This window comes from Bombus affinis, chromosome 17, assembly GCF_024516045.1.
Source record: "Bombus affinis isolate iyBomAffi1 chromosome 17, iyBomAffi1.2, whole genome shotgun sequence".
NCBI classification, from domain to species: domain Eukaryota; kingdom Metazoa; phylum Arthropoda; class Insecta; order Hymenoptera; family Apidae; genus Bombus; species Bombus affinis.
Window position 1 is genome coordinate 2,572,743 of NC_066360.1, and position 24,217 is coordinate 2,596,959.

A 24,217-nucleotide genomic window follows, 5' to 3' on the forward strand; every position below is an offset into this window, starting at 1 on the left:
CGGAAACCATCTAAGTCGCTTGCAGACGTGTCATCGTCTGTATCTCGAGATTGCTTATAAACTGGTACAGCGACGAGATTCCAATCATATTCTAACTAAATAGATTCGATACAGACTTGCACCGTACAAGCAACAGGCGATCCTGTTCGAGTCGGTGGCCCAATCTCCGACAACGAATTTTGCTTTGCGAAAGTATTTCAGGAAAAATGAAATCATCGTTCATCAACTACTTGTTCTGGAAATGTGTCAAATTGTACTGCGGTTTCTTCAATTCAAACGTGAATTATCTGTCGTCAAAGGATCGTTTCGAATTAAATTTCTTGGATTCCTTGGCGATTAATGTTTTGTGTATTTATTTCAGCTATATTTTTACGTTCATAACTCAGGTCGCGAATGAAAAGAGTTCAAGAAACAGTGTTGGATATATCAGGTCTGTAAGTATGAAACTGGAATTTGCCTATAGATGGCCCTAGCTGATAATGTAGTTATCACTAAACTGCGTCATTGATGCCAAAAGTCTTCGTTGACATCTCACAAACATTTTCGACTCAGAACAATACAAGTTTCATACAACAGCATAGTTTGTAATAGCGTTGAACATTGATGTTCTGTTACCATATGAAGAAAACTGCTGCAGAATCGCATCGAATGCTTGTCGAAGCTTACGATGAACATGCTCTTGGTAAATCACAGTGCTTTGAGTGGTTTAAAAAATTCAGAAGTGGCAATTTTGACGCGAGGAACGAAGAACGTGGAAGACCACCGAAAAAGTTTCGAGACAGCGAATTGCGAGCATCGTTGGATGAGGATGACGCTCAAACGCAACGACAACTCGCTGATCAATTAAACGTGACACGAGAAGCCGTCTCCATACGTTTGAAAGCCACGGGAAAGATCCAGAAGGTGGGAAAATGGGTTCCACATGAACCGAATGAAAGACAGCAGGAAAACCGAAAAACCACTTGCGAAATGCTGCTCGCCAGATACGAAAGAAAGTCATTTCTCCACCGAATTGTGACTGGCGATGAAAAGTGGATATATTCAGCTCCAGGCGAACCACCGACATCGACTACAAGACCAAATCGCTATGGACGGAAGACGATGCTCTGCGTTTGGTGGGATCAGAAGGGTGTGATCTATTATGAGCTGTTAAAACCTGGCGAAACCGTTAATACTGAGCGCTACCGACAACGAATGATCGATTTGAATCGAGCTTTGCGCGAAAAACGACCAGAATATCGAAAAGGGCAACACAAAGTAATTTTGCTTCGTGATAATGCACCATCGCATACAGCAAAACCGGTCAAGGAAACGATCGAAGCGTTCAGTTGGGAAATACTTTCGCACGCGGCTTACTCATCAGACTTGGCTCCGTTCGATTACTATTTATTTGCATCGATGGGACACGCACTTTCTGACCAGCGCTTCACTTTTTACGAAAATGTACGAAAATGCCTCGATGACTGGTTTGCCTCAAAAGAGCGACAGTTTTTTTTGGCGTGGCATCCACCAATTGCCAGACAGGTGGGAAAAATGTATAGCTAGCGATGGGCGATACTTCGAATAAAATATTTTTAATCATTTTCATAAACGTGTATTTTCTATACAAAAATTCCGGTTTCATATTTACACACCTGGTACACTAGACTTGGACAAACCTTGTTTGAAACGAAGATAAACAATAAAAATTCTGGAGAATGAGTCGTATTAACTAATCCTAGTTTCTCTGAAGATCAAATAATTTCCCATTTTGATGAAATTTATCGAATAGAGCAACAAATAATTTGCAGCTCGGTATTAATTTCAATGTTAAATATTACGTACCACTTGAGCTACAAGCAATACAGCTGAATTATTTTACCATCTTATAATATTTACTTCGATTAATTAAATTCGAGTGATACATTATACAATGTGTATCTGACACGGGATACGTTGCAAAGATAATTAGTATTTGCAACATAACTTACGATATAAAATACAAAATAATATTGATAAAGTTAGAAATTATTCTGGACATTATTTACACATTGGATTAAATAAAAAACGCAAAGTTAAATAAAAAGATATTTAATTTACTACGGTATTAATATCTATCTGTTTGACCAATCGAAAAAAACGTATGTAGCTTTAACGTCGGTCAATTTTTTTGAAAGTCTTTGTCCATGTTTAATCGCTATCCACCAAAAATTTTATCAGAATGTTTGTTCTGAATGGCGTTCCAGTTTTCCTATTGACATTCGACACGTTTTTACAGGAACCAACTTTTACACGACTAAAACAATCGACAATGTTTCTCTTTGGCATGCTGGTAGAGGAAGGATCAAGCTTCACAGTGGAGACACGTAACTGTCTACTTACTTTCTCGCAACTTTGATGGAAATAGGATTATTCTCGAAACTTTATCGTCACACCTCGTATATGAAACTTTATACGAGTTTCCGGTACCGAAATACCTCAGCTATTAGCTGTAAGTTTTGTTCGTTTGTGACGCCAGTTAGCAAGAATTTAGAAGTCAATATCGTAAACAAATCATTGCAAAATATTGCTCTGTAGTAGAGATGTATTATCCATTTAATATTTATATATATCTGAAGTAATAAAATTCAAAGAATAGACAAAACGCATACGAAGTACCGAAACTAAATTTGCAGCTTCTTTTATTTCGCGAACAGCCGCAACAAACTTTCACGAATTTTTAATGGGCTTTGTTAACAGACGTTAAAAATTCAGAATCAGATATGGCTATAGTAAAATTGATCGTAGCAGGGGGAATTGTAGCAAATGTTTGCAACGAAAATTCTAGCGTGCTACACAGAATGTTTCGATGAAACGAAAAAATATTGGAACCAAGTCCTACGCAATCTATAGCCTCTTCTCTTTCCCGAGCTACGTATCAGATGGCAGCGTAGACGGCAAAAAAGGAAAGCAAAGACTGTGTTCAAATTGAAATTTTACAGCGCGCGTTTGAAGCTTCGATTTCGTTGGCGCGTTTTATGGCCAGTATCGTCTAATGAAAAGAAAAAAAAGAAAAAAAAAAAAGGAGAAAAGAAATCATGATTTTATGTGCGACATGTGTGCATAAATGCTAGCTGAGATACACGATTGAAGCATAAAATTTTGTAGCGACGGAAACTTTCTATAAAGGATTATTACATCACAAAAAAGGCCGAAAATTAAATTCCGAAATATCCGAGCATTCCTTTTTCTTCCAGTTTCAAACTACGATCTCAACACGCTCAAAACGATACTACTACACATTTGTATTTAAAATGTACACAGAATACACAAAGACGTATGAAGACACGTGAAAAGATTCGTAATACGTCGAGTATACTCGTCGAACATTTGCTAGGCGAAAGGAACATCTGTTTAGGAACCAATTTTTCATCCATTTGGCAAAGTTCATGAAAATGTGGAATTTTTTGGGCTGGCAAGTAAGGAAATGCGACAAAATCCGCATTCGTTAGTTGCGAAACCATTAAACATACTAAATTTTACAAGCCTGCAATCGAATCGTGTATTCAATTGTAAGAGGATTGAAATTTATCGAAAAATATTGACCTATATATCGACATCCATAGAATTTAGTTAATCACTACAGTAAATTCTGTCTATAAATTGTGCATCTGTATCGCCGTACATGTTATTATACTATATCATATTATATTACATTATTATATCGGTCGGCAATGTGCGTGTAAAATAATAACAGATGTACAGAATGAAGTAAAAATATATGTTATACATAATTTTCTTTGTGTCGAATCACAACGCAAACGCTCGCATACGCAGTTATAAACGAGGTTTATACAGAAGTTTTTTATTTCGATTCGCAATGTTTAATATGCAGAGAGAGAAACGAGGAGGAGATCGATGGCTGATGGATGTAAAGAGATCCTCAAACGGCAAACGTGTCGGCATTGTTTGTGTTTTTGGCTGTGTCACAGATACACAAAACGAGCAGGATTCGATGTCCACCTAGTATTGGCAGTTTTTTGCGAATGTCTAGAAAAACTAGGTCGACCGATGGTATTATACGTATGTGAAAAAGTTATTTAGGATCATGTAATAACATATTCCAAAATTATCGAATCGTCGAGAACAAACTTTTGTTACTTATTTAAACATATATATCGTATACGAAGTATCTGAATACCGCGTTATTATCAGTATCCAAATCGATGTAGCAAATAAAATCTTACATAAGGGAAAGATACTGTAGTCTAGCCAATATTATTCGTACTTTGGGTGGAAAAAATCCTAAATTTAATATTCTATTCGATACGTACTTATAGTAAGTATAGCTTTCGACTAAAAATAACTACGTTATCGAGGTAAAAGGTCCGCGTATAACATTTGGGGGACGCAAAATTATCGATTTTTTTATCTGGAATCTTGTAGTTTCCGACGTGTAAAATCCGAAAATGCGGGTTTTAAGATATTGAATTCACTGGTTCAGAAGTTATGCGTATATAAAGTCGACCATTTTTAGCCAATATGGCGTCAAAGTGACCTACTAAATACGTTAGAAACGTTGAGTTTTATATACGCAGAACTTTCCAACCAGTCGACTCAGTATCATAAAACTTGATTTTTACGTCGAAACACGTTGAAAATTACAAGATTGCGAAAAAGAAATGGCGTAATTCTGCGTCCACTAGGAAGGGTGAACCAACGGATAATATGTTAAAAGCTATGCCCAGTTGCAAGGCGGGAAGAAGAACGCGGAGGAACAACACGAGCTTCGACTAGAATTTTCTCTTATAAAGAATAATGTATCCCACCTTGTCTTTCTCCTTTATTGTCCTATCGGCTCTCCAAAGATTCTCACCGGCCTCTGTTGTCCGACAAGGAATACGTACGTTATGCCCGCGCACAACGTTCTTGCTTCCGACGCCATGTTGGTCTTCTAGACTCTTGCTTGGCGAACGCCCAGATCCGCTTGTATGGCAGCGATTTAAACTCGGATTTTCGCTTACGAACATCTTGGACGACGAATAAAGACAGTATATTAAACTGTATTCCGTATAAGCACGAACGCGAAGAAACGATAAAGTTGCTCTGTTCGTCTAGTCGTAAACACGTGCATCTGCCAATCGATCGAAATACGAACTGACCTTCTTCACCCCGTACAAGTCCCCACCCTGCGCTACATCGCTCCATCGACCATGCTATCGATTATCGACATCGCGGCGAGATCGGCGCTATTGCGCACCTCGATCGCGCAGGCGGGTTCCTGGCGTTTCCGAATTCCTATGATCGTTCTCGACGATGTTTGTAGATTATTGTAGATTATTGTAGATTATTCAATTGCGTTAACGTTAAACAATTCTATTTGAATAACTTTTTCGTGCTTGTGTAACATTTACTTTGTTTCTTTTATCTTTACCCATTGTATACGATAGCAACATTTATATGGAAGCTACGAAACCTCTTTTACATATGTTAAAAATATTCTTACACTTTCATAGTTATTGAAAGAGCTGTAAACGAACGTCGAATGAAACGTTTTACATTGCCGAGGTCTTTAATCTTCGTCGAATAATATTCCATATGTAATTGTTATGGTAATTACATTAACATAGTTTCTAGTCTTCTTTATATAATATTCTACGTATAATTATTATAGTAAAATGTATATGCCTATATCTTCAACGAAACGTTACAAAGCATTTGCCTGCTTTCAACGCGAAAACAATGAATGTCTTGAGCACCAATATTGTTTTGCATTCATAAAGCTTTGTGAATAGTAAATTGTTACTTCACAGGGAATACATTTACCGTGTGATACAAAATCGGCGAGATACACAGTAGCAAGAGAGGGAAGCTCAACACAAAGCGTTCAAATATTTTTGTAATTTTTGCTTTCTGAATTATTTATCTTGGTATTTCCCTGAATGAAGATATTGTTATTGTTGGTAGCATTCAAGCTCATTTTATAAGATAAAATTTCTCGAATTGCCTACTATCCTAAATTACTATACTATACTATATAAAAAGAAATATTTTAAACAAAAGTCAAAAGCAAGGGTAGACAAACCGAATTGTTTTGTTCGATCGTTTCTCGTATGAAATAAAACTAATCCAGGCAATTGCAGGTAATAATGCAGATCAAAGTACAATGTTACCACTGCATTCCGTAGCATTCACTTTCGGTCGAGGATGTCGATTCACGACATCTCATGGAAGCCTTATAATTCGTATCAAAGCGGGATTCTGGCGCCGTATTGATCGATGCCTGATGAAACAGCGATTCGAAACACACAGCGAAGGAAAAAGGAAAGCGACAGAATTCTCCGAGCCAACTGACTGTTGACTATCCGAAAGCGAGAAGCCGACTAATTGGACCGACGAGAACGTTTGAACTCCAGCACTTGGTGAACCAATTATTTGTCGAACTTCGAATTGTTTGTCATCGGAAAGGAAATACAATTGGCCGATAATTCCTGCAAGAATCGGGCCCTAGAATTTACTATCCTATCGAACGTGGTCTCCGATTCATCGTTTTATCTCGCCTATTATTTGTGATTTTCGCGGTACTGTTTGAGAGTCGAAGTTTGACGAGGATTCGCCGCTTGGTTCGTCCTTTCGTACGTTTTATCGCTTTAAGCTGTAATAACATTAGTTTCATGTAACCCGACGAGTTACATGTATACAAAATTATTAAAAGAAAGATTTGAAAACGGAGATTGCAGAGAAAAATTTGCGAAGAGATTCTTTCAATGAGTTTGATTTGAATTTGATTAAACGAATTTGATTAGATGAATTTGACAGCAGAATGAGATTGAAAAATTGTTTAATTAATTGTTCAATTAATTCATGGCGCAAGAAGTCATTGAACATCTGTTTCCTGAAATTTCCTATTTATCGAAATATAACAATTTCCTTTTTATACAGAACAAATATAAATATATTTTCAATTTTGTGCAATAACTTGTTTCCAACGAGTTTGGAACGAGTTCCGCGAGGTTTCCGCGAGATCCTGTATAAATGTCGTATCATTTTGCGACGTACAATCAACGAATTTAAATTCACTTCTGCCTGATAAGTAGAGAAGTCAATAATTGGACAGACGTTCTCTATCTACTTAGTAGACAGCTACTGCTTCGCGATGCAATATGAATTAATTAAAATTAAATTAACGGATTTCTTTCAGAAGATAAGTGAAGTTTAATAGCCGTATATGTAATAACATTTACACACACATATATATACACGCACCATAGTTGCCTCATTATTACAGAAGCTATTTCAATTTACCGATAAGTAATTTTCCGACAGCTGTCCTTTCACGCTATTCCGTTCCATTTCCGTCGATACATTTTTTAATCGCAAAAGCTGAACGTATCAGGAAATACCACGCGTGAAAACATACAATTTCGCACGATATTAACAATCTGGCAAATACAATAATTTAAATACGCTGCAGTCGAAGGCATCGAATTTTGACAACACGGAGCTAAAGGAACTTGCAGCGGTTGCATAGCAAAGACTCTGTCGATTCTTTGCGCGATGCTGTTTCAGACACCGCGTATGACAATAGCCGGTTAAACAATGAAATTCTAAACAGGACAATAGGGATCGTAAGAGCCACGATCATTTTCCAGTTCTTGACTTCTATCCTGCGGCGAGACGCGTCCTTTATACGCGTTATCTAGAAATTAAACCAGATTTCAGTGCATCGCTCGTAACCTTTTAATTTACGGCTTCCATTTATTACCGCTAAACGATCCATCCCACCTTTCTCATGCACGATATTTCCGAAGCCAAGTTCCTTTTATGGGATACGTCGTAACTGCGACATCGAACGCCGCTGTCTTAAGAAATACCAACGTTTATTATAGGCGTTGCGCGGTATCGATAAAAATTTACGGGAAGATCACGGCGTACAAACGATCCTGTCCCTCATCCTCCGTTAAACATCGAAGAACAGAGTCGGACAAATTTTATTCCAAGTTGAAGCAGGAGATAACAATTGGAAATAATTTATATCGCGCCGTTATTTTCGATATCGTTACGGGTCTATATGCGAGAGGCGGGCAACATCGACTCGTCTCAAATAACAGCAATTATTGCCTTATTTCCCAATGAAAAATTTGACGAAGGAAATAATAGCAAAGACGAGGCAATAAAGAGATATGTATGTCGATCTTTGGAATAATTATTTGAAGCATAATTACAAGGAACAAGTTAATTTGTTCCATAATTATCCCGAATAATTATCTTATATAATTATGGAATGACATAACGTGTCAGTTGAAACGATATCCTAAGTAATTTCATTCCGAAAGTGTTCCCCGGTCTCGAGATAATTACGAAGTAGAGTGACGTATTATATTCGCAATAATATTTTAAATAACCGTATCCATAGCCAATATCGATAATCCGGGTCCTCGTCTGCTTTTAGAAATAATCACGTACGTATCGTTTACTTATTTTTCATGCCGATGAAATGTCAATGAAATCTAATCTGAAAATAATTTTTATGTCGCTCGAGACAGTTTAGGGGATTAAAGATTTAAGACGTTCGGATACCTTAAAGCTGGCTATACCGCAACAAAGTATTACGAGTTGGGTCGTCGATATTTGCCATTTCGTCATCGATCTTTCTAAAACCTGCGCATATTACACGCTGAATCTCGACGTAGCTATTTGCAGTTTATCGGTGTTTGGATCGCGTTTTCGATAGTCGAGGAACGCGTGGTAAGTTTGGTTAAAATCGACGACGTACGCTCGACGTCAGACGCTCGCGTCGAAGATTCGGAAAGCCACGGTAGAAAGGCGAAATTTGTCAGGCTGGAAAGACGCCGGCAGCGTGTATCGAGTGGCTCTCGTCGGCTGAACTTCCGCAAAATATCTCTTGCCCTGTTCACTTCGCGGCAAGATATCTCGTTAACGCGTTTCAGAGCTCGTCCCGGCTCGATACGCCACGAACACCGTTCCACTTTGTGTATTTCCTCGACGTGATTCCTTCGGAAGCGCGGCAACTTTTCTAAAGGGTGTATTCACTTTCCAAGTTGCCCGATGAAAGTATCGTATTTCCAATATCCGGCTTTCCGCGGACGCTCTTCGTCCAGAGCCGTGAAACTTATTTTTCCGCCGACTTCGGTCGCTTTCCCCGGCCCAAAGGAACTTCTGCCGGTCGGAAGTCCGCGAAAGGGGCGAATTAATACGATACAAGTTCGGGCAGGGTAACGTCCCCGCGACGAATAATAACCTGCCCGACTGGCGACTGCAACGAGCGGTTCGAGTGGATCCACGGTGCGGCATCTGAACGAGCATTCGGCACGAGAATCAAAATTCGCACGCTCCACGGCGCGGCGTTCCAACGACAGATGCCTGTAACGCGCAGTTTTCCTGAAATTCGATAGCAGGAGATGCCCAGGATACTTGGTGGAAGTCCGTTTATCGAATCTTTGTCAGTACGTTTGCTCGCTACTTTCTCCAGCTCGGTTCAAGTGTCTCGAATATTTGTTCGTTGGAAAAGTCAAGTAATTAAGTCGATGATGTTGCACGACCAAGTAGTATATTCCTTTCCGCTTCTTCTTCGCTCGTCTCAGCCTCGTAACCTCCATCAACTTGGTAATATGTTTCTAGTAAAATACGTGCGCATCATAAAGTTCCGCGGTACTAAAAACACGTGAAATTTTCAAGCGAGCTGAAAACACCGGGATCTTGCCGCGATACGGCTTGAAAGCGTACGCCACGGTTAAAGTCGGTTTCCTACGCGACGGAAGCGAAGTATATCACGGATGCCACATCGATCGCGAGGTTCATTCGCTAGGAAAACGAGAAATTTGCGTGAAATTGCGTACTAAAAGAACCAGTCAGGAGTACACCGTAACATAGATGTACTCTCCGAGTTCATCCGTTTAGCATACTAACTTTGGTTAACGCCGAGAAATACGCGCTTTTGTTCGCCCCAAGATGAACGAATATTAGAAAAAATGATCGTCGAAGCTTTAACCCAGCCGAGGAATAATTTAGGAATGGAAACGAGTTTATTACCGAGGTTGCTCGGAATATAAGAGGCAGTTACGTATCGTATAACTAGAATTTGTACTTTTGCTCCTACGATTTAAAGAAATGGAATCAATCTCGACTCGAAGTATGCATAGAGGGTGGCCCAAGGATCGGATGCAGCGAATTTTCAGGCCTCGAGACTATTAGTCGGTGTTTCCTATCCGGAGAAGGTCGTCTCGCTGGATAATATTTCCGAGATCTGCACGCTGTTCCTCGTCCCCGATGGCGTCGCCGGGATTTCTCGCGCCAAAGGATTTCCCTCCTTCGACGTTCTCGTTCCGAGGATCCAACTCCGAGCGCCCACTTTATACTCAGAATTTATTTTAATGAATTTCACGATCCCCCTCTTGAACGTTATCTCCGACGAAATAAAACGAGCGCAGGCAAAGGTCTGGGAAAGGAAATTCGCCGGCAACGGCAAATGCATTTCCTGTCTGGCTTTTAAAGCGATCGATGTCCTCTGATTTCGCTGTAAGCGTTTTCAACTGTAAAATGAAACGCACGAATCGCGCGGCTGATACTCGTCTCTCGGAAACGATCGGCCAGCGAGCTAGCAGCAGATTAGCAAACTCCGAATCGCGCGAAACCGCCAAATTTACTCGTCGCCATCGCGAAACGCGTTTGTCCCTCACCCTCGAACGTTAGTTTGTTCGAATGAAACTTTCAAATTTACAAACATGTATAAATGGAATTTCGTGAGGATATTTTGAAACTGGTGCAGGTTCATTTGCCGTAATCTCCGGAAATGCTTCGTGTACGATTTCGTGCGAAAAGGGGCAAGCCAAATTTGCGACTCTGGGTTTATCCTAACACGTTTCTAATAAAAATGCTTACACCAATTACGAAACACATAAGGATACGATAGAGTTTGTTGCAGCCTGAGAATTTTTATGCGAATTACAAACCACAGAACCGCGATTTATCATTTCGTACATCATTGCATTCTGTAAAATTTCGCATATTTTCAAATATCTTGGAGACGCATAAAAATCCGCAGTCTACCGCCGAGTTTTACGAAACACGGCGAATTTTCGAGTAAACTTCAAATTCAAGTCGGGTGATGCGACGTTGGATGCACAAGAAGTGGCTGGTGGAAGGAGACACAGTTAACAGCATTCGAATAAAGAGGTAGATTGCCTGGTATTAGGTGTTTTCGTGTCGGATTTGGCTGTGCGATATTTTGCAGTAATAAATTAATTGTTACGTACTCGAGCGTCTACGCATTGGATAATAATTTGGTTGGCCAAGTACGGTTTCATACGTAGTCCAAATTCGATGAGCAGGGTCTGCAAATTATCAACGATACGATTAATCCGTCGGAATTTGAAATTCATAAAGACGAACGTGGCGAGTAACATCGAAAGAAGAAACACGGAGATGGAATCGAATAACGACAAATAGAACGATAAAATAATGTGGAAATTATTCGACGCAGGCGAGAATAATATCATACGCATCGATAGAAGTATCGCGATATTACCAGTAATTATATCAATATGTCGTGTTTTCCTGTTGCAAATAACTCAACCTACAGACGATACATGAAAGTTTAACATATTCACATTGGCCGTACTTTATCCAACTTGCCGCTCACGCTAATTACGAGTATTCTACGTTAAAGTGGACAATGAAACGCGTAAACGTCCTACGCCGAGCAACGTACGATCTGTGAATACGTAGATGTTTCATGCGCTTCTGTTACACCGCTTTCCCATTGTTACCGTACGTTTCCAACTTAATTGTAGAATTCTACGCCCTCGTTAGTATCAGGACACCTGCCACGCACGCAAGGTAACGATCGAACCAGGTTATTGGAGAAATAATTAGTCGTTCGGAGCGCTCAACTTCTAGGAATAGGATATCGTATCCTTCCGATCTAAACCTCGTTCCAGGGATTTCAGAAGAATGAAACAATCGGACGATTTAAGTATTTTCCAGTACGACGACAATTGACCGAAACTCCGGCACCAAGTTGAACATCGATAAATAGAATTCGTGGTGCACCGCACTTCCAAATTGATATCAATAAAGCTGCTATAGTCGAATTTATGCTAATCGTACATGCGCGTACAGAACGTTTCGTTGATGCGAAAGTTATTCTAACAACAACTGTTCGCCAGTAGTAAACATCGATGTTAAACATCCGATATGAGAACGTATTCAGAGAACTAAAGCTACGTATTCTACTGTATACTTATAACTTTACCCGCTTCGTTCCTTCCTCTCGCTAATCACGTTCATGAATTAAACGTCTATTTCGCGAGTTAGCGAGAGAGCAGAAACAAACGGAAACAACGACCAATGCGATGAACGCGTCGCTGGCAACTGGAATTTAGTTTCGACGGTGAAACAGACGGATAACAAAACGGAGACGCTAATCAGGAAATTGTGAAGCAGTTTGCTACCGGAAATTTTAATTCGCTGCTCTGCCATCAACGACGTAAATTCCACGCGGCGGACCTTTATCAATCCGCTGCCCAAAGTTTTATTAAATTTCGCGCGATTGGCCATACGATCATTCCGGCAAGGTTTTTGAGAAGTTTTGGAGATCATTGAGAACGACGACCACTGTCTCGCTGGTTGGATCCTCCTCGCTTTACTTCAACCAGTTGGCTGTTTTCGACGATAGCATTTCTTATCAGGTCTGTAAATATGAAACCGGAATTTGCCTATAGATGGCCCTAGCTGATAATGTAGTTATCACTAAACTGCGCCATTGATGCCAAAAGTCTTCGTTGACATCTCACAAACATTTTCGACTCAGAACAACACAAGTTTCATACAACAGCATAGTTTGTAATAGCGTTGAACATTGATTTTCTGTTACCATATGAAGAAAACTGCTGCAGAATCGCATCGAATGCTTGTCGAAGCTTACGGCGAGCATGCTCTTGGTAAATCACAGTGCTTTGAGTGGTTTAAAAAATTCAGAAGTGGCAATTTTGACGCGAGGAACGAAGAACGTGGAAGACCACCGAAAAAGTTTCGAAACAGCGAATTGCAAGCATCGTTGGATGAGGATGACGCTCAAACGCAACGACAACTCGCTGATCAATTAAACGTGACACGAGAAGCCGTCTCCATACGTTTGAAAGCCACGGGAAAGATCCAGAAGGTGGGAAAATGGGTTCCACATGAACCGAATGAAAGACAGCAGGAAAACCGAAAAACCACTTGCGAAATGCTGCTCGCCAGATACGAAAGAAAGTCATTTCTCCACCGAATTGTGACTGGCGATGAAATGTGGATATATTTAGCTCCAGGCGAACCATCGACATCGACTACAAGACCAAATCGCTTTGAACGGAAGACAATGCTTTATGTTTGGTGGGATCAGAAGGGTGTGATCTATTATGAGCTGTTAAAACCTGGCGAAACCGTTAATACTGAGCGCTATCGACAACGAATGATCGATTTGAATCGAGCTTTGCGTGAAAAACGACCAGAATATCAAAAAAGACAACACAAAGTAATTTTGCTTCCTGATAATGCACCATCCCATACAGCCAAACCGGTCAAGGAAACGATCGAAGTGTTCAGTTGGGAAATACTTTCGCACGCCGCTTACTCACCAGACTTGGCTCCGTCCGATTACTATTTATTTGCATCGATGGAACACGCACTTTCTGACCAGCGCTTCACTTCTTACGAAAATGTACGAAAATGCCTCGACGACTGATTTGCCTCAAAAGAGCGACAGTTTTTTTGGCGTGGCATCCACCAATTGCCAGACAGGTGGGAAAAATGTATAGCTAGCGATGGACGATACTTCGAATAAAATATTTTTAATCATTTTCATACAATAAACGTGTATTTTCTATACAAAAATTCCAGTTTCATATTTACGTATTTGGTAAATTTCAATTTAATAATTGCAGAAGATTGCGCCAATAAAATGGAAGAATAGTCCCGTCCCAACCTGCCACGCATATGCTGCGTTTGACGAGTATACTCGTCGTCGCTTCGCTTTTCAAAGAGATCGCAACAGTAGTTGGTTAAAAACGGCACAGACGCTACTTTTCCTGTCGGCCCTGACGTAATCGCTTCGGAACCATAGGTTTTGTTCGTCGAACAGGCAACCGACAGGCAAACACTTTGCACGTACGGAACCCCATCAACGTACGATCCGACGAGGCTGCAACTTTAATTAGGACAGAAATCGGTATATCCGTCGTGTAGGCGATTAACGTGACATAAGCTCATCTTCAAGACCAACGGACGAACGTGTATGCGGATGACCGTAACGGATTCTGAAATTAACTGCTTGGCTTGCTTTAATTAGAAGCCTTTGACGAACCCTACGCTGCACATACCTAAACGCTTAAGGGAACATCTCCTCTTGGAATGCGCGCCGCGCGTGACACACACTGGCGAAAAAGTTTAGCAGCACAGCTGTTTAATCTACCCGTATAATTCGCATTTCGTTTTACTGGTTCCAACAGACGGGGGTTAAGGGCGTAATGGACTACGTGTAAAACAGTTGCAGCAGTTTGGCTAAAAATATATGGAACAGATCGTACGAGTAACGCGCGAAACCGCCAAGTTCGTTCGAGTGCTTCGTGTAAGAGAATCGTTCACAGTTCGACAATTTTGGAACCAACAGATTCACCGATTCAACCGATGTTCAAACACACGTATTTTCTAGGGACGTGATTTTTTTAATCGCGTCGTTGCTGCAGCGAACCAACGATACTCGAAGCTTCGCTCGTGGATGGTAAACAACGCAATCGCGTTCGTGCAATTATCATCAACGTGCCTTCAATGGGACAAACGCGGCTACTTGCTACGGTTACAACGTCGTTAAACCAATTGACCGATTGTCAGGGTTTCTGGACAAATTCCAAAGACCCGAGGATAATACGAAGCTGGCGAATTGTGCTTCTGCTCTTGGAAAAAATTCAACGCGCTCCGTGTTCCTTCCAAAGACAGTCAGTGCTGGCGACCGTTTGAAGTTTTAAATTGAAAACTCGTGAAACGCGAAATACTTCATTCCCACGCACACAAAAAGAATAGAAAACGAAAAGAGAAACAAATGGAAAAAGACGAAGAAGAACGAACACGCGCAAAGATTCTTTGAAAACAAACTTTCATCATCCGTCGGTCAACCCCGTTGAACGGCTTAAATATCAAAGTGGGAAGAGTCAAAGCTCGTCGTGGAAACCGAGGGAATTTAGCTTCACGAGTCGGCGGAATCAATATCCACGAGGATCACGGCAGAGATGCTAAGCGAAGTATATTTGCTAGGCTGTATACGTCATAAACGTTATCATTATTGCCAGTAGTATAACTGTGTATTAAAGTCGTGCCGCAGTGGTAGTGCAGTCAACCGGGCAGACAGACTCGGTAAAATGGCAAAATAAATGACGTTTCCGGTGAAATCCGTAGCCGACTGAACTCTGCGCGAACGTAGTTTCGCGCGATGCTAATAACACAGCAATTTTCTTCTCCCACCGAGAAACGATCCTGGGGGTGAAAAACACCCTCGCAAAGAAATCTTCGCTCCTCGTGTAATCGCGAATATTTAAGGAAGTACGCGAGACGAAGGAAAAAAGTTCGATTAAAAGCCGCGGTCTTCTTTGCGGTCTGTACGACGGATGCGATAAATTAAAAAAAATATATTCTTTTTTTTTTGAGAATTTATCCGCAGCGCTCATAATTTTTTGATATTTCCTCTTGTACCGTCGCGTGTATTTGGATTCCACCAAAAAACCCCAGGGCTGTTTTTCAGCAGGAAAAGAAAATTGTTCGGCTATTGGCATCGCGCGAACTACGTTTGTTCGAAGCTCCGAATTTTTGGAGAATTTTCCGATTGCCGAATTTCCCTTGCGAGTATAAATGTTTTACATTGGGAAAATATAGTTCTACCGAGGAGAAATCAAAGATTCGTACAAATAAACGTCCTGTTTCTATTACCTCGATCGCTATTTTAATTTCTATTTCCGTTCTCGTCTTCTTCCCTATCCCATTTCTATTTCCCAATTTTTCTACTTGTTGTAGAATCAATACAAATTAAACTATACATACTGTGTTCTCGAAAAGACGTTACCGATAGTTACGTCTAGGACTAACGAAGTTAAAACAGATTTTGGAGAATTGTTCGAGGAGATTAACGAGGTACCACGGTGGTGTGTCTTTTTCGACACCATATTACACAGGAGCGTAGGAAATTGAGGATACGGACGAGCCAATGTTGAGGCAGGTATTTTTCGTGCGATAAATCTACCGCGACAAAGTTGCACTCACACGTCAGATACGTCGATCGCGTGGGTTATGTCAATTGCAACGATCGGTGCGCAAATTGAAAGTAAACGACAAAGTTTCGCGCAGTTTAGCAATTAGCTGCGTAAACCGTGATAATAGTTATCGCGGCCGCGTAATCGGCTTTGCGCTCCTGATTCGCTTGTGGTCACGTGAAATCGAATGATCCGGCCGTCGGTGAAACGGCCGAAAGACGAGAACGCAGTTTAGCTGAAAGACGAGCGTCGAATTTTCCGAAATCAACATCGAGTCTAATCAAACGTCGACGGATAAATTTTCCATCGAAGACCGCACGCGAAATCGAATGATAGGGGAGCGATAATTGATAATACAGGACTTATCGACGACATTTGAAAATTGTACTTCTTTGCAAAATACGAAGAAACGCGATCTCACAGAACTGTGAAGATAGGAAATTGTTGAAGCTCGAGCTTTCGAGAATCGATTCGCATTTTTGACTCTTTGCGTAGTTCCAAAGTACGAGTTTCATCTTTGCTCGAGCACCCGCGTGTGAAAAACAAAGACGAAAGCGGCATTCGTCCGCCGTATTTCTGCAAAGCGAAACGGTATAAATTTGGCTTAAGTTCGTGGCGGTCGAAAGGACGCTATACGAGCGAAGGAAAATTGTGGACAGAAAAGGAAACTATGACTAAATTGCTTGCCAGCAATGAGTAAAGGAAAGCTACGACCAGGTGTTATCCCCCTTAAAACAATACGCTCTTCTAACCAACTTTAGAAATCGTCCTTTATACGTGCCTGTCCTCGCTACTAATTTACATTACCACTTACAGCGTCAACTGTTGGCACGAATAACACACGTACGCTGAACGGAAGCTCGAGACAGGAAACGTACAATTTCTATCGTAATACAGCGGAAGCTGTGCGATTCGAAAACCTCCGTGAGACTGCAATTCCGTTCATTTGCCTGCCACTGCGCCGTGAAAACCTCTAGAAGGCGAAATAAAATGTACTTTATCAGCTGGTAGGTCCAACTTGTATCGCCTTCGGCTCTGCGACTCCTTACAGCTACGCCGCGTGTCGCAAGATGCGAGAGATCGATCGTTCGATATTGGCTCCTTCCTTCCAACTGTTACGATTGTCTCGAATAACACAGGAAGCCGTATCCTCGCCTCGTCGCCCTTCCATCCGCGTATCCATAGAAGCTTTGCCATCATCATCCGTGTCTTTGATTGTCCTAAGCTTCATTCGCGAATAAAACGAGTTCTAAGGGGAAGCTTGACGTACCAGCAGCTTGCGAAAACGTGAACGCAACTTCGTACGAAGCTTCTGTGCGTCGTACATCAATTAAATGGCAATACTAGCCATCGATTGGTGTACGCGATTTAAATTACGAGCGAGTGTCAATGTTTGGAACGTTTTAATCCGACGTGTGGCTATATTTCTGCTGAATTACCAATGGAAAACGTAAGGTAATTTTTTCAGCGTCACTCACGCTGTCACATAGCTAGAAGATTCCTATAGCTCACTACGAATTCTTATTACGACGTGGTATTATATTTCCTAGTAGCACGGAGCGTGTCTTCAACGTCTTGCGTGAAATTACATACACAGGTTGTGTCTTCGAGTTCCTGGCATATTTTTTGTTCCAAGAAACCAGGAAAATTCAATGACGGAAAATGGGCTAAATTAATCTCTTTGTTAACGTCTTGACAGCTATTTACGACACCGTGGTTGCTATAATAAGCAACAAATATTTGAACGATTGCGACAAGTAAGTAATTTCATGTAAATCAAACTCTTTCGTAGGCGAAAAACGCGTTGAACGATGTACGTGCTACGTTTTTACATTTGAAGCGCTCATCCATGCGAGGTAAACGACGTAAACGAAGGCGTTTCGATTTTACAAAATGCTACGCGAACGTAAATGCTACACGTCTGTCTGCTGTTAATATCGTAGGCCATGATATTATTTCAAACGGTATTTATGACGAAACGTTCTAGGAAAAGAAGAAACGGACAGAGATAAAAAAGAAGAAGAGAAGAGAAGAGGAGAGAGAAGCAAAGGGCGCAACGGGGCACGTATAAATAATTCGGGCAGAGGCACAAACACTTTTCCTCGAATAAAGCATGACTGGAAACTTATTTAGCTCGAAACCCTGGGGTGTGCGTGGAATATCGATATTTCCAAGAGGAATCGTCCAGTCGAAAATTGATGGTCCTTTAAGCGATGACAAATGCTCAGGTCTGGAAATGGCTAGTCACGCAGAAGAAGATAGATCGCGATGATATCGTTTACGCCACTGCTGCCGCCGGCGTACTTAGCTAAGAAACCCCACCAACTATATTACCCTCTTTCTGAATTATGGTAATGCGAAAACGTTCGATCGAGAATATTATAGGTTGATTAAATTAATTAAATTGAGATTATCAAACCAAATCGCTACGAAATTATGGCGTATAAAACTAAAACGTTGTAGAGTGTAGAAAATGATGTATTACACCTTCCTATCAAGACGATATTCGAAATACAAATCCGAGAAACAACGAATGTTACCAGCACGTCCATTGGAAATTGGATCGGAGAAGCAAGCCGCGCATAGATCATAAAGCTTACTCGTTTAACTGCCAACGATTCCACTTTTAACTGCCAACGATTCCATTTCCCCCCGATCTGCCTACTATCGGTGGAAAATTCATCGGTTTTTAAAGCTTAAAAAGAAAAAAAAGGAAGAAGAAAAAGAAGGAAAGAGAAAGGGAGAAAAACGGAGAGAATAGGAGAAAAAGATCGTGGACGAGGGGTAATAAATCGCGTTCGTTCGGCTCGCCACGAGCCAAAGTAGAACAGAACTACGTTTCGCGCGTCCGGGAAACAACGAGGCTGTTTTTTATTCGATTTTCGAGGGGGGAGGAGGAGGAGGAGGAGGAGGAGTCTGGCAAGTTGTACCAGTCTACAGGACATTAAATAATTTCGGAGGTGCGCAGACTTCTTGGACAAAGTTTCTTGTATACCGACAGCTCTCATTAAAATGGGCAACCTTTGCCCTCCGCTTTATTTTTCTCGTTGACGCGTTACATCATACGTATGCCCCGAGCTGTTTTTCCACAAATACGATCACTCGGCGAAAATACTCGTGTGTCTAAGCTTTTGATATTAATGATAGCAACAAGAACAGCAACAGACAATAACTAGACCGTATGGTTTTCATACGGAAAAATTCATAGCTCCGAGAACATGATTGACAAAGTAGAAAATTGGTCTCGGCTGTCAGGTAAAATACAAGGCGCTATACTTTGGATATTTCGCGCATTTTACACTTTCAAATTTCTTACCAACGTTTGGATAAAGAGGCCCTACCGTATATTGTTTCGTTCTACTCCATAATACGATACGCGTGGAATAAGCTCAGCCATAAATCCATTCGATACATGTAGCCCTATAGGCGCGCGTTTATACAACTACGCATTTGTCATGGTATTTGACTTTGACCAGTCGCCAGTGGTTTTAACCGGTGTCCAATGCAACGGATGGCCCATTACCTCGATAGGCCAATTCCAGGCAAACGAGTAAATTACACGGCAAAACGTTTCTCCATCGCTTCGATACAACGTTCGAGCGCGGGACGATGCCCGAAGGGATATGATAATCCAAATGGTGGCACAGTCGTAGGATCTATGAATCTATGGACAACTACGTGTAATTTTCGGCTTACGAGTCCCCTGAGTTTTTTCGAAGCCGAGCGACGCTTTAGCCACTCTATTGCGACTTCGTTAATCCAAGTAGACGTTCCTTTTCTCTTCCTTCTTCTGTTTCCTTCTTATACAGCAGCGAGTTTTCTTGATAATTCCTGAGCCACGAGGATCGTTCGTGAATTTATGGAAAATTGTTGAGCGCGTAAAAATGCACGGAGCGAACTATCGGTGCGTATCTACTACGAAATTTTGCCAGCACAGAGATCAAGTCAGAGAACTATGTACCCATTTGTGCGAAAGAGTTGGTCAGGCAAGGGCTTGGGAGAAAGGTGTTTGGTGTTCGTCCCAATGCTGACACGAGGGTCACCGCACTGTATATATTTGCTGGAGACACCGTGTGCTTGGAATTTGCCTGTTGACTATATGCATCTTGGATGCTTCTTAGGTGTACGTAGCAGCCTCAGAGCGTATCTCAAACTTTCAATCGCGGTTTTGAACATCAGGCAGAATGTACGCGATTTTTCGCCTCCCTAATTCCGTATTATTCGAGAATCGACCGCGTTCGGAGAGTTTCCCGAGCAGAACACACGATCACTGACAAACTATTTCACTCGTGGAACGAATCACAGACGTTCCGCACACCGCACGCTGCGTCACGCGTTAATTAGCTAGCCAAACAGAGACTCAAAGGCAGCCCGCGAATCACAGCCTAGTCCATCTAAATCGGCATAAAACGCGGGTAAACGGCAGCCTGCAGAGCCGCCGCGTGGCCAACGGACGTTTGCGTTCACAACGAAGCGAATGCGGCTGTCCGTTGAGAATCAGGGAGATGCGTTTGGATGAGCACTTTTTTGCCAGCGCGTGGATTATGGATGCAGCGGCAGGCAGGTACGTTTCGCTCGCGAATCTAGCGGCAATACGATGGCAATACTGCAGGCAAATATTTATACGCGGCAACGTTGACACTGAGAACGCCGGAGAGACGGCCAGGAGGCACGAGGGAACGCGAGAGCGCACTGCGTGTCAATAGCGTCAGAGAGAGGCCGCACGCGCGACGCTTTGAACGCGCCGAGCTTTGTGCCTCCGCGATTTGTTTAACCAACGCCCTAACACGCGCATCCATGTGGCAGACACACCTGCGTACGTGCACACGCTGCCTGCTGCATGAACTCGCACGATTACGAGGCAATATCGCGTCGCGGTGATTCTGCGTCTCCGGATCCGGTGTAATTCCGTCGAATTCGATCGTCGCCGGGAAACCGGTCGTTCCTGCGGCGAGAGTATCCCAGAAGAGTCCCGGCAACTTCTTACGTACAGCCTGAGCACAGCCACGGCTATTCGGACGCTCAAAATTACCGAAATCGTCGCCTGATAAAACCGTCTAGTCCCATTGTGGCTCTTAACTTGGCATCGAATGACCGTACGCGTCAGCGCTTCTACTTCCACTCGTTGTTTCACGCGACATGTTCGTTCGTCGTCGAAGGAAGCGCTGAGAAGTCAATCGCGAGAGACTCGCGCTTTCGTGGCAGGCTAACGAATGAAAAGCGCGACGAATTCGTTAAGGTGAGGATGGTGTTTGTCGCCTGGGACACGGGTTAGCACGACGCCGGTGTACGCGGAGTTGCCAGCTATTAGGGGCGATAGCAAAATCTCAGCAACGCCTAGCAAACCTCGTCGTACCACCGTCGCGCAAATCGATTTAACGCGAAGTATCTGCAACACCGAAATTACTCGAATAACCGTTCTACGGCGGAATATACGAAATACAGAAGAGCATTTAAATATCAAGTTCTCTGCGATAACAACCCTAGAACATAACACGTAACAATTGCCTGATTACCGATAGCCCCTGGAGATCTGCCCCAAAATTTCCCTCCATTCGCTGAACGATTAACGTTCAGCCATTTCTGGTTCTGGTAGTTGACAGCAACTTATAGTTTGGCGATAAATTAGCCCGGAGCCAATGGGCACGGTACAGAAACTCGCATAACGTTAATTAAAGGGAAAAGAAGATATACCGACCCTGGGACACTGTCGAAATTACCACGTTGGACAATGCCGAGCATCGAAATCAGCCTGGAGATTTCGCTTTACGCAAAACCCCGAGACAAAAGCCCGATGCGTTCGCCGCTCTGACTAATGAGACACTTAATACGTAGCAAGACCACACACTGCCACCTACACTGACGCTCCTAAAAACGAAATAGACGTAGTGTATGCACTACCAGGATCAGACTCGCGAGATGCATCGATCTTCGCGGCAGAGATTATGGTAATTAAACATGCACGAATCACAGCTAAAGAGAAATTCCACTGTAATGCATTAATTCCGTCTGGATCCGAAAGTGCACTACTAGCCATTAACGACAAAATGTCCAGTAAGGACACTGTTCCCCGAGCATTAGAAATTCATATGGAACTTGTTCGCAAAGAAAATATCATTTTACAGTAGGCATTATGGATCCTCTGCCCCGCGTTGGAATCGCGCAGAATGGAAGAGCCGACCGAGTAGCCAAAGAAGTTATAGTAGATCTATCTGCAGACACGTGTACAAATCATCGCTAAGAAGATTTGGCCAATCTCGCGATGAAGATCCTGAAGACGAAACGAGAGGCACAATGGAGCAACTTTGGATACGCTGTTCCTACATCAGGATTTTGATTTCCCTGTTACCAAATTAACCAGGAGGAGAACTAGCAACGATGAGTAACTTTTCAGGCTGAGTAATAATTAACGAGAGAAGAATAAGTAATAATTTAAAGTAGATAGATAGCTTCTTCGGGTGTCTTTTTGATTAACTCGAAACGTAGAAATGCTACGAAATCCTATTATACGTTATCAATGGTACGGATTATGGTCAGGTAATTCCATCCAACTTAATCTTTGCCGGAGAATAAATCGACACAGGGCAGCATCGATTATTGACGCTACCTAGCAAAGTTATGCCAGAAGTTCGCGTGTTCGTGGTCGGCGAGGGCAGTTCGCGTGACGATGATCGGAGTTTCTGATCGATTCGCTGATTCTGATATTAGTAGCGCTGCGTGCAAGCGTCAGTTTATCGAAGCTTGATTTGATTATACGCGATTGAATCTCCGGTTGATACAGGTAGCTATGTTCCGTTTATTAAGTCACAGGATATCATCGAATTTCAATAAATCGCGATCTTGCGGTATTCGCGCTCAGTACGATTACGAGTTTTGTAGTTCGCGACGGTAGCTCGTCGTAGCTCGATCACTAGCTTCGCGAGATCTCGCTCAGAATGTTCCATCGAGTTTTTCCAAAGAAGCAATTTCATTTTCAACGTTGAGTAGGATCTTTCAGTTGATCAGTCTCCGTACAAATTTCTCCCAATGATCGCTCGATACGCCTATGTGTACTGGCACCGGAAGAAATAATTTACCGTTAGTTTGTAACATCTACAAAACCCGTGCCATCGCTCTTTTCTCCTGTCGGATGCTCCACCATGGCGTGATATAAACCGTGTTAACAACGAGGGCTAAAACCATTTATAACTATTCGCTGCATGCATTTTGTGTACAATACCGAGTTTATCTTTGCCGCTTTGTTTGTCCGCTACTGTTTGACCAAGCAAAACTGAGGCCGCTAACGCGTCACGACCAAGCAGATAAGCAACATCCAGGCGTAGCACGTAGAATTTTCAATTAAGATACACTTCTTCGCTTCCCTTCATTGACTCCAGCCACTGTTTACTAGATATTCCTTCAATTTTTATTCTATTTATTCGTCAATGGAAGCATCCGAGACTCGATTTCCTTTAATTTTGTTTCATTGGAATCTCAGTTCATACGACCAATTGTTAAGATCCGAGCAGAGATATGACTGAAGAGATTCGTCGGAGGATTTTGCGAATGTTTAGAAAGGAACGACGCCGCGACGTGGAATTCTTCAAGCAAACTTTTAAATCGTCCTATCATTAATAATCGCGTAATCCAGGGGGAACCAGGCGATTTATCCTGAATCGTAAAAAATCACTGCTTCCTTCCGTCATATAAATTGAGCACGTATCTCATATTCTTATTGTTGGAAGAACGGCACGGTGTAGCGGACACGATTTATTTTGCGGTCAACGACGCACCGTGCCTGGTCCCTTTAAATTCGTATAATCGATAAAATCAATTACATAGGTAGAACGTATTAGGCGAACATTGCTCGTGAATTATGAATTCGGTATAAAATGCGAAATCTCTCCTTCGTTAAATCGTATAATTTATCAACATTTCTCTATTTTCTCGCCTAACGAAATAATCTCTCTTTATTAACA

General features: G+C 42.0%; 1 protein-coding gene and 1 long non-coding RNA gene across 2 annotated transcripts in view; both read right to left on the reverse strand.

Annotated features, from left to right (window-relative positions):
* The window catches only part of LOC126926234 (cyclic nucleotide-gated cation channel alpha-3-like), a 209,548-nt gene that overhangs the window by 89,667 nt on the left and 95,664 nt on the right, over positions 1–24,217 (reverse strand). The window contains exon 4 of the mRNA XM_050742478.1: positions 11,235–11,312. Within this exon, the coding sequence (XP_050598435.1) occupies positions 11,235–11,312 (78 nt within the window). The remainder of the gene's footprint in view (positions 1–11,234; positions 11,313–24,217) is intronic.
* LOC126926258 (uncharacterized) lies at positions 467–5,135 on the reverse strand. Its single transcript, XR_007714451.1, has 2 exons — positions 4,788–5,135; positions 467–3,981 (listed from the first exon to the last, which is right to left on the reverse strand). It is a non-coding gene; the product is annotated as an uncharacterized LOC126926258 (long non-coding RNA).